The sequence below is a fragment of the Lissotriton vulgaris genome, chromosome 7 (assembly GCF_964263255.1).
Source record: "Lissotriton vulgaris chromosome 7, aLisVul1.2, whole genome shotgun sequence".
Classification (NCBI taxonomy): Eukaryota; Metazoa; Chordata; class Amphibia; order Caudata; family Salamandridae; genus Lissotriton; species Lissotriton vulgaris.
Window position 1 is genome coordinate 79185197 of NC_141695.1, and position 17862 is coordinate 79203058.

The 17862-nt window shown below is 44.5% G+C and overlaps 1 protein-coding gene across 1 annotated transcript in view; it reads left to right on the forward strand.

Moving 5' to 3' along the window:
* The window catches only part of LOC147700821 (putative DBH-like monooxygenase protein 2), a 151174-nt gene that overhangs the window by 27288 nt on the left and 106024 nt on the right, over nt 1-17862 (forward strand). The window contains exons 3-4 of the mRNA XM_086929740.1: nt 14105-14266; nt 16278-16361. Of these exons, the coding sequence (XP_086785866.1) occupies nt 14105-14266; nt 16278-16361 (246 nt within the window). The remainder of the gene's footprint in view (nt 1-14104; nt 14267-16277; nt 16362-17862) is intronic.

Below are 17862 nucleotides of genomic sequence, written 5' to 3' on the forward strand. Positions count from 1 at the left end.
CAGAAACATCCTGTATCAATACAATTCTACAACAATAACTTCATAAATCCAGCAGAAGTTGTAGAAGAACTGGGACACACAATGGAGGGATTGCTTTCTAGTTATACCAGATGGCCATTTAGTATATGGGTCGGAGATTTTAACTCTCACACTTGTAATCACACTTACCCTAACATATGTGGGTTATTGATGATAAGGGTCATCCCCGGACTCATTTCAACCATCATAACTACAGCAACACCCTAAATAACTTACTGATGGCTTGGCACTTGGAAATTGTTAATCCAAACTGCTCTATCACAGGACAAATGGCGGCAATGTTTCATTGGGCAGGGGGGTCCTCAAGTATCGATTTCATTTTGTTCCCTATGTCCTCATGCAGAAAAGTTGAGAACTTTGAGGTCACACCGTCTGAATTCAGTGATTACTCCTTTCTGCATTTTACATTTAGCTGCAGACTTTTGCATACCAAGTAGGCATCCTGTTCCGACCCCCCGTGTTTGACGAGAAGGTTTTCAGTCACGAAGGATCCGTATTGACCCGGCTGCTTCCCTGACCAGCACCTTCTCTCCGACCCTCGGCTGAGACTACGTGAGACTTTTAAATTAAGATTCCACGAACGGTCAACGGACCGGACCAGCATTCGGGATCCTTTCTATCTTCACCAGATTTTTCATCCACTGGCACAGTCAACAGATTTTGAGAAGCTTGCTCCACACCTGACTGTTTTGCCACCTCCTTTCAGAAGTACCATTCCCTAGTCACTCTTTGACTTCACTAACTTTCTTGCTTTCCCCTGATGTCCATTGTCCTCTAAGCAGTTGTGCTTCCACAATCTAGTCGGATATAAGGCGACCCATTGATTGTCTGCCACACCGGGTTTTTCTACCGTCCTGATGAAGACCCTCTAGCAAGGTCTTAGCGAGCACCTGCACCGATTTTGGGTTGAAACGTCGACACACCTTCTCTCCCCTCAGCTTCTGTTAATTGTCATTCCGCTTTTTCCATCAAAGCATGAGATTGTCTTGATTTATTTGTGATTAACTGGCCACTTGCCGTTTTTATATATTAAGGTTTAAACTGACTATTAATTTGTCACGTATTTAGTTTCCCTACACTGTCCATCACCACCCTGACCTTTCCCTTCCCTTAGGGGCACCAAGTGTGTGTATATATTTGTGCATTTTATGAACTAATTGCAATGTATTGCATTGGCTGGTTGTGATTAAAAACAATGTTGCTAGTTTTCTTTGAATTCAGTGTATAATCGATTGTCATTACTCTATATTGTTTTTCTCCTTTTCTGGGACCACTTTGTTTGCATCGTTAACTCACCCAGGTCCTAGCGACTTATTTGGGTATACCCCCGTGTTCATAACACTTTTACATTTAGCTGGCACTCACCCAAAAGACTGGGCACCAATTGCTTATGCAAACCAACACTAGCCATGGAAAACGGCTACACTTTAAAATGGGAGAACATTGACCCCACAAAATTGTTACCAAAAAAAGTGTCCTCCTCATATAAGGAAATATGCCCTTGTTTAAATTTACCTTCCAAGGTTAACCAAACCATGGAAACATTTAGCAGTATTGTAACTTCAATAAAGGAGCGCCTTACTTGTCAAATTTCCCAAAAAACACCCTCACAACAAAGGTGGTTTGGGAAAAATTGCTCACAAGTATTAGCAGATCTTCAAAAAGTACTCAAATTGCAACCTAGAGATCAAAATGTTATCAGAAGCCTCAGGTCTGCTTATAAATGTGCAAGGCAGGAAAGAAAAAATGTGATAGCCTGCTAAAATCATCTGAGATCAGCTTCCATTTTCAAAGACAGCAAATCTTCCTGGAAAATAATTAATAATGCCTCTTTTCCAGGAAGAGAGTTGGCCATCACTGGACCTTCACATCGATGAGGCCATGTGGATAAGCCATTTCCCCAAACTCTTCCAGTATCAAACACCCAAAATGCTAGAGCTACCTTAGCCATATTCGTGGACCAGCACTGGAGTTCTCCATAGATGAAGTAGAACTAGCTTTAAATCAATGACCAGTGCTGAAGGCACCCAGGCCAGATGGATGTCTTTACAACTAATACACCTCTCTGGGTACCGGTCCTCACAATAGCAGTGAATGCCATAGCTAAAGCCAGCTAGTCCCAATCCATAAGGAGGGCAGCGGCGCATATCTGGCTAACTACCAACCAATCTCTCTATTCAACAGCACAGCAAAGTCAATGGGCAGACTGCTGATAAGTAGGCTGGAGGAGTGGGCATTTGAGAACAGGAGCACATTTTCCAAAATCCTACTTGCTGTCTTGTTGTCCCAAGGTGTCTCTATTGCCCATGGCCAGCAGTGCAAGGATCCAGGGAGTGAAGGGAGAGCGAGCTGAGCTGACGCAGACGCCGGGAGACGACTACATCCCCCAGACCCCACCAGCGCGCCAGGAGGCGCATTTGAATGGGGCCAGGGCACCCACTGCGCGGGCCGTGGGCCAGGCCGCGCCCGTGTGAAGCCCAGGCCAAGGACGGGCCCGTCCGCGCGCGTCAGCATCTGTAAGAGGCTGGGCTGGTCTACCCCTCCAACATCTTCGCCAGAATTTAAGAAAGCCTGTGCAATTGACTTTGACTTTGGACTGAAGGGGGTATTCTTTTGTGCTGAAAGGAGAAAGAGCAAGCTGTCATTAATGTTAATTCTCTAAATTGATTCTGATTTAGCTTCATGTGAGGACATGAGTAAAACTCCACGTAAGTGTGGGACAGGGGAAGGAGTGGTTTGGACTCTAGATGCCTTCCTTTTGCAGGCTGAATCCGTGTTAATACACGAGATTGAGCTCACAGAACGGAGGTTCTCCCTAGATCCACTAAATCCATTCATTAAGCAAGTTCCAGTGCCAGAGTCTTCTGTCACTGTGGCAACGAGCCCCCAAACCTCTCTCAGGATCTCAGCTAGTCCAGAGCAGGGGACCCCCGATTCTTCCCAAATGGTTAATTTGTCTTGCCCAACTTCACCCTCCCCGCCAAATATCCGTACCAGGCACCAAATGTCAACACAAGTCCTTAAAGGTAATGACCAGTCTAGAAAAAGGAAAGCACGTAGCACCCCCAAAGCTAGTCATCTGATTTCAAAGCAGGCAAAGAGCAGGAATGTAGGTCATGGGACGAGAGGGTCTACAGTCATACCCACAGATTTTGATAACACTAAGGGGGCTGAGGTCAGCACCAATCCACCTGCTATTGCGATTGGTCACCCTGATCTCCAAGGGGTACAATCTGACTTTATTAAACAGTTGGAAGAAAAGCTTTTAGCTCTGATCAATCCCTTAATGTTAAAATTAGAAGCAATTAAAAAGAGGGAGCAATATTGAGCAGCACATATCAAAGGATTAACTTGTTAACCCTGGGAACAGACAAGTAGAAAATTCAGCTGCCAGCGAGACTAGAAATCTATCTAGATCATCACGTTCTGACACAGCCCGCCCCTCAACTTCCATGGTAATTCCTCTGAATCCCTTTATATCACACGTATCGAGTGGCAAGGAAGGGTCAATGTGCCCAGTAGGAAGACCACAGGTTTTGGGAGGTGCAATGCCTGTAGCAGTCTCCTTACATCTTCCACCCGAGGCGACCCCATAGACCATTATTTCAGCAAATATTCTGAAACTCCAACCTCAAGAAGAGGAGCATTGGTATGCACTTAAGAATAATGCCCTCCACTTCTTGAACACTAAGACAGGGCATAGGAACCATCTCTTTAGTGAGTTTAAGATGGTGAGAAGGGTTGCTTGGGTAGGTCAGTCTGAAAAAGGTTTGTAATGGGGACTGCGTAGTCCTAAGCTTCAGGTCTCCGAACATGGTTTGTTGTATCCTAGAACGGGCAGCCCCCCCTGTGATTAGTACAGAGGCTATCAGTGTTCTCCCGCTGGGACGCTTTTACCAATCTAGTATACACCCCAGGGTTGTAAGGACGAGGACAACCTGGAACCTGCCAGGACCCATTAATCGCTCAGCCAGACCATCAATAGGTTTGAGGTGCTTAGCACATTGGAAAAAAACAATTGACTGCTTCCAAAAATAGACCTCAACATATATGGGGAAAGTACAACCCAGGGATGTAGTGAGAATAAAATTACAATGAATAAAGGGAGCGAAGGGGGCACGTTGTTAACAACAACTGATGCACCTAATGGCATCAATAATTGGGAAGATCACGTAGGGGTGGAAAATAGCACAAATAATGTCTCAAAGTCTGTTGATTGTCCTGTGCTGGGCATAACTGTTCCTAGTCTTATCCCTGGTGCTAATGAGCATTACCAATGCAGCAATCTAAGTCCTGGTTGCAAACCATTGTCTTTGGTCTCATGGAACATGGCAGGGTTAAAGAGTAAATTAATATCACTTGATTAGCTCACATTTATAGATAAAAATGATGTTATAATACTTCAGGAAACATGGCTAGTGGCCCGGAGTATAGACAAGGCTATTTAATTTTTTTCAAGCCTGCTGCCCCCAGCGGGCTTGACCCATGGGGGTTTAACTACTTGGGTGAGACAGGATGATAGGTACAAAGTTAAACAGATGGACTCCGAGAGTAGTGACATTTTAATAATTAAAATCCAAATGCTGGAGTCTGATAACCTTATCATCTTTAACATCTACGCAAGGGGGAAGCCTGGGGATAAAGCTTTGGACACAATTGCCCTGTTAGATCTGTATCTTGAACATTATAATGGAAAGGGGAACATCCTAGTAGCTGGAAATTTTAATTGATGCTTTGAATTGCTTGATAGTAACGACATAGATCTCGTCCCTGGGATATCCCGCAACTGTCCATACCCCCATTAAGAAGTGGACAGAGGCCGCATTGCAGCTTAAAGTACTATGCCTGGAACAGGGGTTAAGGGCAGTGAATGGGAGAACAGAATCTGACAAGCAGGGTGTCCCCACATTCAATAACGGATTACATAGTAGTCGCATAAACTACATACTTTTTAATATGGAATGCTGGTCTTTTATTAAGGACATGGTCGTATTGGAAAGGGTGGAAAGCGACCACAATCCGCTTGTATTGTCTCTTTATATGCTAGGAAGTCAGCCTCTAGAAACTTGCTCAGTGTGTATTGACATACACCTCAGCAACGATACAAGGATAGTGAAATGGTCAGAAGGCCTGCATAAAGAGGACCACTTAGCTGCGCTGAGCGAGTCGGCCATAGAGGCTACAGTACACCTCCGAAATAAGCATGGGCTGAAAATTCATTCGGCTCGCGGATCTCGCGAAATCGCGGTAACATCCGCGAATCAGCGGGGACGAATTTTCAGCCAAGCACTTACAGGGATACAGCAGCAGGTGCAAAAGTTGAAGCTAATTTTTTGTAACCTTTTACAAAAGGGTTACAAAGAAATTAACTTCAATTTGGGCACCTGCTGCTGTAAGCCTGTAAGTGCTTCCTGTCGCCTCGTTGCCCACTTGCAACAATTCTCTGACCATGCTCTGACCCTTGAAGCAGGGTCAAGAATAGTTACAAGTAGGCAATGAGGCGCCTGTGACGAAAATTAAACCTCAACAGGAAGCACTGACAGATATAAAAACAAGCATTTGCAATGCAATAGGTCTCGCATTAGGAAAGTTTGAGCTATTGGTCTTGAAATGACAATTTTTTTTTATTTATGTGTCGGTTTTGAAAATAGTTAAATTAATAGCTTTGTCATTTACAATGCCAATAGTTATAACTTTCGCAAATATGACATCTATAGCATTTGTAATGCAACATGTTTTGTATTTACGTGACTTAGCTGTATTGATATTACAAATTACAATGGCTTTTAATGTTTTTAAATAATTAATACTTACATAAAAGTGATTTTAATTTATAATGGCAATAGCTTAAACTTTTGTAAATACCTTTTGTGAAGATTATGTTCAGTGTATTTTATTGTGCCGAAAATCCAAGAACAGAAGTGAAATATTAACATCTTCTTGTGACATTTGTAGTAAAGTTTGAAACATTGAGAGAACATATTTGAACCAGTTGTTGTTGAATGGTTGCAGAGATTGATGCTGGGGTGGCACTGAGTGGTGATGTGGTGGTGATGAGTGGTGCTGTGGTGGTGCTGAGTGAAAATGTGGTGGTGCTAAGTGATGCTGTGGTGGTGCTGAGTGATGCTGTGGTGGCGCTGAGTGATGCTGTGGTGGTGCTGAGTGATAATGTGGTGGCACTGAGTGATGCTGTGGTGGCGCTGAGTGATGCTGTGGTGGCGCTGAGTGGTGCTATGGTGGTGCTGAGTGATAGTGTGGTGTGCTGAGTGATAATGTGGTGGTGCTGAGTGATGCTGGGGTAGCGCTGACTGAGGATTTGGTAATGCAGAGGGCTCACAGGCACAAAAAGCAGTCTAACAAAGGGCAGAAGGGCAGAAAAACAAGGGAAAAACAAGTCTAACAGATGGCAGAAGGGCACAAAAAAACAGTCTAACAAAGGACAGAAGGGCAGAAAAACAAGGGAAAAATGAGTCTAACAGAGGGCAGAAGGGCACAAAAAACTAGTCTAACTGGGCAGAAATGCACAAAAACGAGTCTAACAGAGGGCAGAACGGCACAAAAAACGAGTTTAACAGAGGGCAGAAGGGCACAAAAACAAGGGAATAACAGAGGGCAGAAGGGCACAAAAAACGAGTCTAACAGAGGGCAGAAGGGCAGAAAAACAAGGGAAAAATTAGTCTAACAGAGGGCAGAAGGGCACAAAAAACGAGTCTAACTGGGGGCAGAAGGGCAGAAAAACAAGGGAAAAACGAGTCAAACACAGGGCAGAAGGGCACAAAAAACGAATCTAACAGGGGGCAGAATGAATTCCGCCCAGCCTGTTTGTCCACGAAGATGCCACCTTTTTGTGCAATACCTCTACTCAACTGGAGTACTTTCTACTGTCTAATCAGTAAGTGCTCCCTCGTTGGCTAAATGTATAGGGGCAGATTTACAATAACTGGTGCATCCTGAGGAAAGCGCCAGTTATTGTGTGCCGCATTTACAATGCGGCGCACCATGTGACAAAAACGGCACAGATGCGTCACGCATCTGTGCCGTAAAAGCAGTGCATTTCTGGAGCTGCAGCTCCAGCAATGCTCTGGGGGGCCCTATTTTCCCAACGATGCATCAAGCCTTGCGCCTGCTTGAAGCAGGCGCAGGGTTTTAACGCAGCATTGGCCTAAAAGTGACTGAGTGAATTCTTGTAGATTTCCCTCAGCCACTTTTAGGAGACGTTCCTGCCAGGAACGCCCTCCCCTGCGGCAGAACGGCTCCTGATGGCGCAGGGCTTTACAACGTGACACATCTCTCAGAAGCGTCACGTGGTTAATAACCAGCAAAATAGCGCATCTTTTGTGCTGCTGCTGCATCACAAAAGGTCTCGGTAGAGGGTGGGGATGGTGAACCAGAGGGTGGCAGTGATGAACCAGAGGGTGACAGTGATGAACCAGAGGGTGGCAGGGGTGAACCAGAGGGTGACAGTGCTGAACCAGAGGATGGCAGTGCTGAACCAGAGGGTGGCAGGGGTGAACCAGAGGTGGCAGTGATGAACCGGAGGGTGGCATGGGTGAACCAGAGGGTGGCAGTGGTGAACCAGAGAGTCGTAGTGGTGAACCAGAGGGTGGCAGTGCTGAACCAGAGGGTGACAGTGGTTAACCAGAGGGTGGCAGTGGTGAACCAGACGTGCTGTGATGAACCAGAGGGTGGCAGTCGTGAACCAGAGGGTGGCATTGGTGAACCAGAGGGTGACAGTGCTGTACCAGAGGGTGGCAGGGGTGAACCAGAGGGTGCTGTGATGAACCAGAGGGTGGCAGTGGTGAACCAGAGGGTGGCAGGGGTGAACCTGAGGGTGGCAGTGGCTAACCAGAGGGTGGCAGTGCTGAACCAGAGGGTGACAGTGGTTAACCAGAGGGTGGCAGTGGTAAACCAGAGGTGCTGTGATGAACCAGAGGGTGGCAGTCGTGAACCAGAGGGTGGCAGTGGTGAACCAGAGGGTGACAGTGCTGTACCGGAGGATGGCAGGGGTGAACCAGAGGTGCTGTGATGAACCATAGGGTGGCAGTCATGAACCAGAGGGTGGCAGTGGTGAACCAGAGGGTGACAGTTCTGTACCAGAGGGTGGCTGGGGTGAACCAGAGGGTGCTGTGATGAACCAGAGGGTGGCAGTGGTGAACCGGAGGGTGGCAGGGGTGAACCAGAGGGTGGCAGTGGTGAACCAGAGGGTGGCAGTGCTGAACCAAAGGGTGACAGTGGTGAACCAGAGGTGGCAGTGATGAACGGGAGGGTGGCATGGGTGAACCAGAGGGTGACAGTGCTGAACCAGAGGATGGCAGTGCTGAACCAGAGGGTGGCATGGGTGAACCAGAGGTGGCAGTGCTGAACCCGAGGGTGACAGTGGTTAACCAGAGGGTGGCAGTGGTGAACCAGACGTGCTGTGATGAACCAGAGGGTGGCAGTCGTGAACCAGAGGGTGGCATTGGTGAACCAGAGGGTGGCAGGGGTGAACCAGAGGGTGACAGTGCTGAACCAGAGGATGGCAGTGCTGAACCAGAGGGTGGCAGGGGTGAACCAGAGGTGGCAGTGATGAACGGGAGGGTGGCATGGGTGAACCAGAGGGTGACAGTGATGAACCAGAGGGTGGCAGGGGTGAACCAGAGGGTGACAGTGCTGAACCAGAGGATGGCAGTGCTGAACCAGAGGGTGGCAGGGGTGAACCAGAGGTGGCAGTGCTGAACCAGAGGGTGACAGTGGTTAACCAGAGGGTGGCAGTGGTGAACCAGACGTGCTGTGATGAACCAGAGGGTGGCAGTCGTGAACCAGAGGGTGGCATTGGTGAACCAGAGGGTGACAGTGCTGTACCAGAGGGTGGCAGGGGTGAACCAGAGGGTGCTGTGATGAACCAGAGGGTGGCAGTGGTGAACCAGAGGGTGGCAGGGGTGAACCTGAGGGTGGCAGTGGCTAACCAGAGGGTGGCAGTGCTGAACCAGAGGGTGACAGTGGTTAACCAGAGGGTGGCAGTGGTAAACCAGAGGTGCTGTGATGAACCAGAGGGTGGCAGTCGTGAACCAGAGGGTGGCAGTGGTGAACCAGAGGGTGACAGTGCTGTACCGGAGGATGGCAGGGGTAAACCAGAGGTGCTGTGATGAACCATAGGGTGGCAGTCATGAACCAGAGGGTGGCAGTGGTGAACCAGAGGGTGACAGTTCTGTACCAGAGGGTGGCTGGGGTGAACCAGAGGGTGCTGTGATGAACCAGAGGGTGGCAGTGGTGAACCAGAGGGTGGCAGTGGTGAACCAGAGGGTGGCAGTGCTGAACCAAAGGGTGACAGTGGTTAACCAGAGGGTGGCAGTCGTGAACCAGAGGTCCTGTGATGATCCAGATGGTGGCAGTTGTGAACCAGAGGGTGGCAATGGTGAACCAGAGGTTGACAGTGCTGAACCAGAAGGTGGCAGGGGTGACCCAGAGAGTGGCAGTGCTGAACCAGAGGGTGGCAGTGGTGAACCAGAGGGTGGCAGTGGTGTACCACAGGGTGGCAGGGTTGAACCAGAAGGTGGCAGTGGTGAACCAAAGGGCGGTAGTGATGAACCAGAGGGCGGCAGTGGTGAACCAGAGGGTGCTGTGCCCATACACGACCGCATGGGTAACTTCGCCATGCAAGCGGCCCGCAAGCACACCAAAAGCTCTGCGATCACGCAAAAAACCCAGCGAACGCGCAAAAACCCTCACGAACACGCAAAACAACAAAAATCCGCAAATTTGCACGAATTTGAGGATTTTGCGGATTGTGAATTCGATTTCGCGCAAATTCAGGAGCGCGAATTCGCAAATTTCGCCCATACTTACTCCAAAACTGTGTCACACAGCAGGCTATGGTGTCTAAAGTTATTTCTATCCATACTGAATGTTTTAACAAGCTTGAGGGCTTTTTTATAACCAATGTACAAAATCCCAAGAATAGGCCTAATTCCAGGGCGAACACATGGTATGGGAAATCATGCAGGGAGGCTCACAAAGCATTGGCAAGGGTGATAAGAACCAAAAACAGGGACAAGATTGAAAAGTCTTTGGTGGAGTATAAGAAAGTGCAACATGATGCTAAAAGGGACTGGGATGAGCAGCACTGGATTGAGTTGTATCATGCCAGCAGAGACACGGTCCCGAGGGGTAGAGCACCCGGGTTGGACTGTTTACCAGCAGACTTGTCCTTACATGACAAGGAAATGTGGGTGGCATACATTCAGTCCCTGGCCAATGCTATTGCTAAAGGCTACCCCATACCTGATACTTGGAAGGGTGCTGAGATCATCCCAAATTTCAAAAAGGGGGATCGTTCTGATCCTGGAAATTATAGGCCCATAAGCCTAATTGATTGCATTCAGAATGTGATCGCCAGGCTCGTGCTCAGCAGAATCCAAGGCTGGATTGAGGAGCAGGATATTCTGTCTCCTCTACAGGCGGGGTTGCGCTCACACACGAGCATTATCAATCAGGTTTTTAGATTTGTTTTAATTTACTGGCAGGTGGCATGCTTTACGCCTCATTTGTCGACCTTAAGTGGGCATTCAACCTAGTGCTGCATGCCAAGTTGTAGAGCGTTCTTGCCGAACAGAGTATGCCTCTCGACGTACTGGCTTTTCTAATCAAACTCCATGATGCAAGGTTTGCCCAAGTCCGGTGGGGACAGCAAGGGAAAGTAACATCGCTTGAGGGGTTCGATAGGGGTGTGTACTAGCACCAACACTTTTTCTCTTGTACATCAATAGGGTGATTCAGTATATTAAGAACCATCTTACTGATGCCGCTAAGCTTGATGGCAGGAGTATTCCTCTGCTAATGTTTGCAGACGACACCCACTTAATTTCTAAAAGGCAGCAAGGACTCCAGAAGGCAATTGTGCGTTTTGAGGTGTTCTGCAAGGACCATGGTCTTATTATCAATGTGAATAAGACAACGTTTATGGTGCTTCATCGCACTAGTTTGTAAAAGGGAGGGTGGTCATGAATGGTGTTACGTTAGAATATAGTATCCAGGCAAAAACAATGTAGATAACTGTCAAAAAACTTAGTATAACAATATAAACACAAGTAAAAGAAAATGATGTAACCAATAATTATGATAACATATGAAATTTAATATCATTGATAAAAGTTCATAAACATGTTTAATCAAATACAAGAATTAATAAAAAACAGTAAAAAAGAGAGAGTACAATATTCAGTTATAGTAGTCTCTTGTATTAGAAGGAAAGTTAAAAACTGTGATGATTTCCAGAGCTGATTGTCGGAGTTGATGTCTGTCTGTCAGACAGACATATGTTATCATAATTATTGGTTACATCATTTTTTTTTTACTTGTGTTTATATTGTTATACTAAGTTTTTTGCCAGTGATCTACATTGTTTTTGCCTGGATACTTTATTCTGCTATCGACTGTTTGCCCTGATCCAGGAATCTTATTACACTCAGGGGGTCCCTGTTTAACGTTACGTTAGAGCAGACCCAGGTTTTCTCCTATCTTGGTATAACCCTGGGTTCTAAATTAGATTGGAAGCCTCCCACCAACTAGCTGGCTATTAAACATGCACAACTAGCTGGTGCCCTAACAAAGAAACTCCGCCTTTCAGCTACAAAACCGATTGTCCCAGCTCTCAAAATTTACAATATTAAAATCAGTGCATCAGTCATCTATGGGGCTGAACTCTGGGGGTTCAGTAATTTAGCAGCATTAACGAGCTCCCAAAACAAGTTGTGAGGGGTATAACTGGCCTTCCTCCATATACGCAACTACTGCCCCTCTGGGATGCCAACGTATTGAGGATATAGCAAGATCTAAGCCTGTTGCCTACTGGAGGAGACTGTGGGCTACCCCTGAGCTCTCCCAGTATTCTAAGGGGTTTATTGAAGTTAGAGATGCTGACAGCGCTTGTAGAATTCCATGGATGAAAGAGGCCAAGACAATTTGTATGGCAATGGGCTTAAATTCCTTGTGGGAGAATCCCGCAGCTAATTATTTTCTGCCCAGAAAGGCCTTTAAGGAGCACTACTGGAACATGAAAAGGTTTAGGATCTGTGTCAGTCCATCACTTACAAGAGAGTTCCTGGAACTAAAACATGATAAAACATGAAACGGTACCACCAATTTAGGGTGGGAACGCTTCCAGTCAACTCATTTACCGGCAAATGGCTTGCTAATAACAGTACAAGTTGTCCATTTTGTCCATCTCTGCCGGAAACTATAGCACACATTCTATTTATCTGTCCAGTGTATAAATATCCCTGGCACACTTGGTTGAAGACTATTTGCCTGATGAAGGGCATTACCACTGGTACAGAGGCGCTAAGGATACTCAAAGCAGATTGTTCAGAACCTACTGTCATTGCTGTTGCCAAATTTCTACATTTGATGTGGGCAATACGTGCGCGTAGGTTAAGCCGGAACTAGCAGTGTTTATTATATCCACAAATGTATGTAGTCATATTAATTCTGTGATGCTGATTGTATTTTGGGCCGGGATTTTCTACGTTTTTATAATTCTTATCCTGCTTTTAGATACATTTTGTGTAATTGGATGGATAAACTTGATGATGTACTCTTCTGCTGTGTGATGTTGCTATTCTTATCAGAATGGAATGTTCCAATTTCTTAAACCTTTTTAAATTTTAAGGTATTGTCTTTTATGATATGTGCATCGAAAGAAAGACTATTTGAAAGTGAGAACAGAATCCTCGCTGAAGACCAATATGGCTTCAGGAAGGGGAGGGGCACAATAGACCAGTGCTTCAACCATGCCAAGTCGTCATAATATACTCAGTTACTAAAAAGGGGCAGCTAATGTTGGCATTTATGGATCTGTCTGCAGCCTTTGACTGCGAGAGCCACAATAAATTGTGGTTGATCATGTAGTCATAGGCCGTTGACCCATCCATAATCTCATTTATCAGAGAACTATATAGAAACGCAGAGGCAGTAGTTGGATACAGAAAACAAGGGGAGTGCACAAAATCGTTTAGGATCAATAAATTGTGCTTTAAGTATATGCTGCAAATTATTGCCCCACTAAAGTTAATGTTTGAAAACCTATATCCAAGGGGATGATAATTTTAAAGAATATTAAGATAGTTTATACAGAATAAAGGTGCACCACAATCAAACTCAATATTGTAGCTTCCATACTACTTTCGTCTCAGAAGCATCACTTACACACTGATCATTAGAGTTTCTGGTTAAAATCCCCCAAACAACAGCATGTCCCCAAACCCCACTGGGATCAAACCGACCAGCAATTCACACCATTTATATCAAAGGATGTTCGGTCTTTTACAGAATCCAAAAGCAGTGGGGCTTATTTACAAGCCTGTTTCGTCATCCTTGCAACACTTTTAATATGGGAAAAAGTGACGCACCGCTGGGGCACTGGCCTTGTAAATAAGCCCCAATATCCAGTTGCAAGCAAGACCATTAAATGTCCCCGATGAATAGCGGGGACCAATGCGTCATCACTCCAGGATATGAAGGGTGCTGTCCTGTGGCTGATGCCACTAATTGCAGTGCCATCATTGGGCGGACCCGAGGCACAAAGAGGTATATGCTAGATAACCTTTGAACATGATTCCCCCATAATACCCAATAAAATGCCTAGGGTTGAATTCCCCAACATTTTCTTAATTTTTCTGCAGTGTAATAATGGCCTGGGGGCGGAGCTTGGCATTCACTGGGCACCTGTTTTTGAATGCTGCTCTACTGCCAATTCCAACCTGTTATCTAGCGCCAAGACAATAGAAAAGGTGCTTTATAAATGTACATTGTATTATGCTAGCGCCCCTTATCCAGGTAACTGACTTTGAAGAATATTGAGAAAGAATGAAGACCTTTAAAGTTCAAAACATTCACATCAGACACTTGGGGATTCTTTAGTATCGAACATTGTTTTATTAAAGGTCACTGTTAATGCAATCACTTCTGCGTAAAAATAGGAGAAACTGCTATTCCCGAAAATAAGTCTGTTTTTCAATTTAGTATCAATTTGAAATGACGTAAACAGAATGTTAAGTAACATAATGGTGTCTATATCCCCCCTATTTAGGCAAACACCCAGCGCATCATTGCTGCCTTTGGGCCATCCGACACCCTTGAGTACCATGGACCGAATCAACATTTCCAGGAGTCTGTCCAGCTGCTGTCAGAGACACCCGTCTCACAGCCTGATCCGGTTCCGTCCTTTTCCTACGACCTTAAAATGACCAACGTGAGCATTTAAAACAAATGTATTTATTTAAGTATTCATTTGTATCTGTGGTAAAGTATATCTTAAAGAGGCCTTGTTTGTTGGGCTTTGATCATCAGGCATGGTGTGATTGATAGGATGGGTTATATAGGTATCAATTATAGGTGATTGCCTTTAAAACTATCCCCATCTCAGCAGGAAAAAGTATTCCAATTGTTGGTAGTTTGGGGTTGATGGAACCTTAGGAAATGAGCAGGGGTGCCTGGGCCACCAAAGAATTAGATCATTTTGCAACTGAAGTATTCAACATGCACTAATGAGAAACCATTTTAAAGTTAACAGGTCTTCCCTTTAAAGATCGGTGCTGACTTGCGGGCATTGCCAGTGGTTGCATGTCGTATAGCTTTCATCTCAATACACCTGCTTCCATTGTTTGGATGAATGTGCAGGACCCACATCTAGTGGCCTGCTTTCTTACAATTATAATTTAGCTCTCAACCACTTCTTAATGAAATATATTTTAGGAGATCTGCTTTGGGTTTAGAATTAAGCAGGTAGGAAGTATCGGGTATCACTGATTGTTTCTGTGTTTTTACTGGAAGGTACATAAAAAGAAAGGCCAGGTGCTACATCTACATGCAACTAAGTAGATATTGAGCATCTCTACATTGACTTTGCAATACCCAATGAAAACTCATTGACTCAAATCTCATATCAACTGTCTAATGATTGTTTTTTCAAGCATTACCAGGAAGGGGTAATATGTTTGGTATTTATTAGACATTTAGTTCCTGCCTGACACATGGAGTTTTTTTAATAAATGTATTTTTAGTGATTTTTAACATGCTTTGTTAGTAATTTGAATTCATTGTTTTAATGTAGGGAGTTTTTTCAGCAATGAAATATTCTGTCCTGATGATGGTCTACATGACAACTGCCTACTAGACCGAAACGTCAACACTTCCATCATCTCCAGAAACGTTGCGTTGGCACGAACATACAACCATTTTTCTATTAATTATTTTTGGTTGTCTGTTATATTCACCAGGAGTTGATGTTTTAGTTGTGAACTGTAGAGTAATTATTATCTATCTCTGTTCATGACTGTTGCTTGAATTCACTTTTCTGTATTTGTCTCCCCAAATTCGTGTTTCATCAGTAAATACACAATTTTCTGAATATATTTTCTTTCTCAGTTTGCTCTCTTTTTACCTTCCGCTGATCCATTTCAACCAATTACTAAGTATGATATCCTGTGGATACATTTGAGTCTGTTACATTTGTACGACTCACAACTAAAATTGACTATCTTCTTAAATAAGTCCCTTGTAGCATACTTTGACCTTAAACATTTACATGCAATGCATTCAAAATGCTAGTGAGTCAAAAGCAAGGAGCTGGCTGAATATGCCAGTGACATAAGTGTATGTATCAAGGGTTGCCTGTTAACTCATCCATACATTCATTCCGTTACTTAGTCATTGATCTATGCACTCATACATCTTCCCATTGACCTAGTCTTGTATTTGGCCCATCACATGCACCCATGCAATCACCAAAAAAGCTTTTTCAGCACACAAGAAATTTTGGAAGTTTTAGTTTTTAATTAGAATTGATTCCTTGCTTTCAAGTGTAAGGTGAAGTCCCAGCTTGGCTGGTAGACAGATCACTTTATTCCACCTGATTGTGGTCTTTAACATGGCCAGTTTTAAATACTCCTTGAGCAGGGGTTTGGAATTTCCTTAAGCAATATTACTGCTCATAATTAGGTATTTTAACTTTCTGAAGGTGTAAGCATTCCAGGCACACATTGAAATCCTGCCTCTGTAATGGTGAATGAGTTGATTTTCACTCATTTTATTAAGCAAGGAATACACATGTAAAGCTAGGCCGTGAAGTTATTTTTTCTGAGTACATTCACCAGACACGTGTAAAGGTTTGTTCTAGAATAATCATTATTGAAAGGATCCTCCATCAGGGTACTGAAAACTGTGCTCTTACATTATTTTTTTTCTTCATCTCCAATTTTTAGTTTCCTGTGCCATCTACTGACACGACATATGGCTGTGCATACCTGGCGCTGCCACGGGTGGCACGGAAGCATCACATATATAAGGTGACTTTCTGTTTAATCATTAGAGTTCTTTGCCTTGTTAATCCGTTTGCCATGTTCATCATTTTAGAATTTTGAAAATTACAAGGATTGGCATTCATGTAATTGATTATTATATTGCTTGATGCTGGTGGTTTACCTGAATATACACCACCAACGTCATGACCTGGCATGTTTATCCAGTTAAATAGCACCCAGGTCCTTAACATCCATATTGCACAGTGGAGAAGTGTGGAGAAGTGTGGCTCACAGGTTAGAGCAGGCAGACCCAGAAGCAGTGGTCAGACCCGGGACCAGGGTTCAATTCCCGACGCGGCGGGGTGTTGAGCTCAAATGTACACGGACTCGATAATTCTCTAGCTTTGGTGCCTAACCTAATAATGAGTTCACACTCTGCAACTCTGGGCATTAAGCTTGCTTAATCTCCACAACGGCCCCCCCGCGGGGGGATGCCTGGCTTTCACCTTGGGGATGCCCTGTAGGGGCTATCTCACAGGGAAAAACCAGGACGGGTTCCCAAGGCAAGCGCGGAGATACCCCTTCGGGGGTCGATTCTGGCGCTATATAAGAAATATAATAATAATAATAATCTATCGGTGTCCAGTGCTATGAAAGGTACATAATAGTGGTAAAATATGGACTCTGAAACCAATCCATTCAATCTCTAAAACTTGTTGGGAAAAACAGCATTTAGTGATATTCACAGTAAAAAAATATGGCTGACTCCAGCAAAACTAGAATGAATGCATCCAAGTTGAACCTGATTAATGTGATAAATAGTGTACTTCACCAAAAAGGAAGGAAAGAGTGGTGCAGGGTTGTATTCCATTTCACACTATTGAGGAGAGTTGCCCAATACTGCAAGAGGTCCAGGAATATATTCCAGGGACATATGGTAACAACCATATAGTCTTCCCTTAAGGGATTAACAGGTACATGCATCAAAGCAAAAACCAGTTGCAAACTGGCAGATTCTCAGAATCTGCCCCTTTGCGACCTGTGTTTTTGCATTTGGGATGCATCATCCCAAATGCAAGAATCGCAATTTAAGTAATCTCTAAATTGCGATTACTTAAATTGCGATTGTATTTAAGGAATCTCATATTGAGTTTCCTTAAATGCTGCAATGCAATAAAGTAAAGTGAAGAATTATCGTTGGTGGGTTGTGAGCACTGTCTCAAGGAATACACTTATCAGAAAAAAACATGAATGGTCCAGCAATATTCTTAAATATAGATACTAAGAAATGGGGCCATTAAATAGGTTCAGCAAAACACTCAAGGGTATATCTATCAAGGCACTCCTAACACGTTTATTAACGGCAAAGCAATGCTGAAGGCTTAAAATACAATAGAAGCTTGAGGGTCTCAGTAATATACTAATATAGCTCTAATTAATGGTCTGAATAAGTTAGCTCAATTCCTATTTAACTGTGGACCAGACTTCAGTCCAGTGAAGAATTGCCACTGTACAGATTGACATTATAGTTTGTTATGATCCTCCA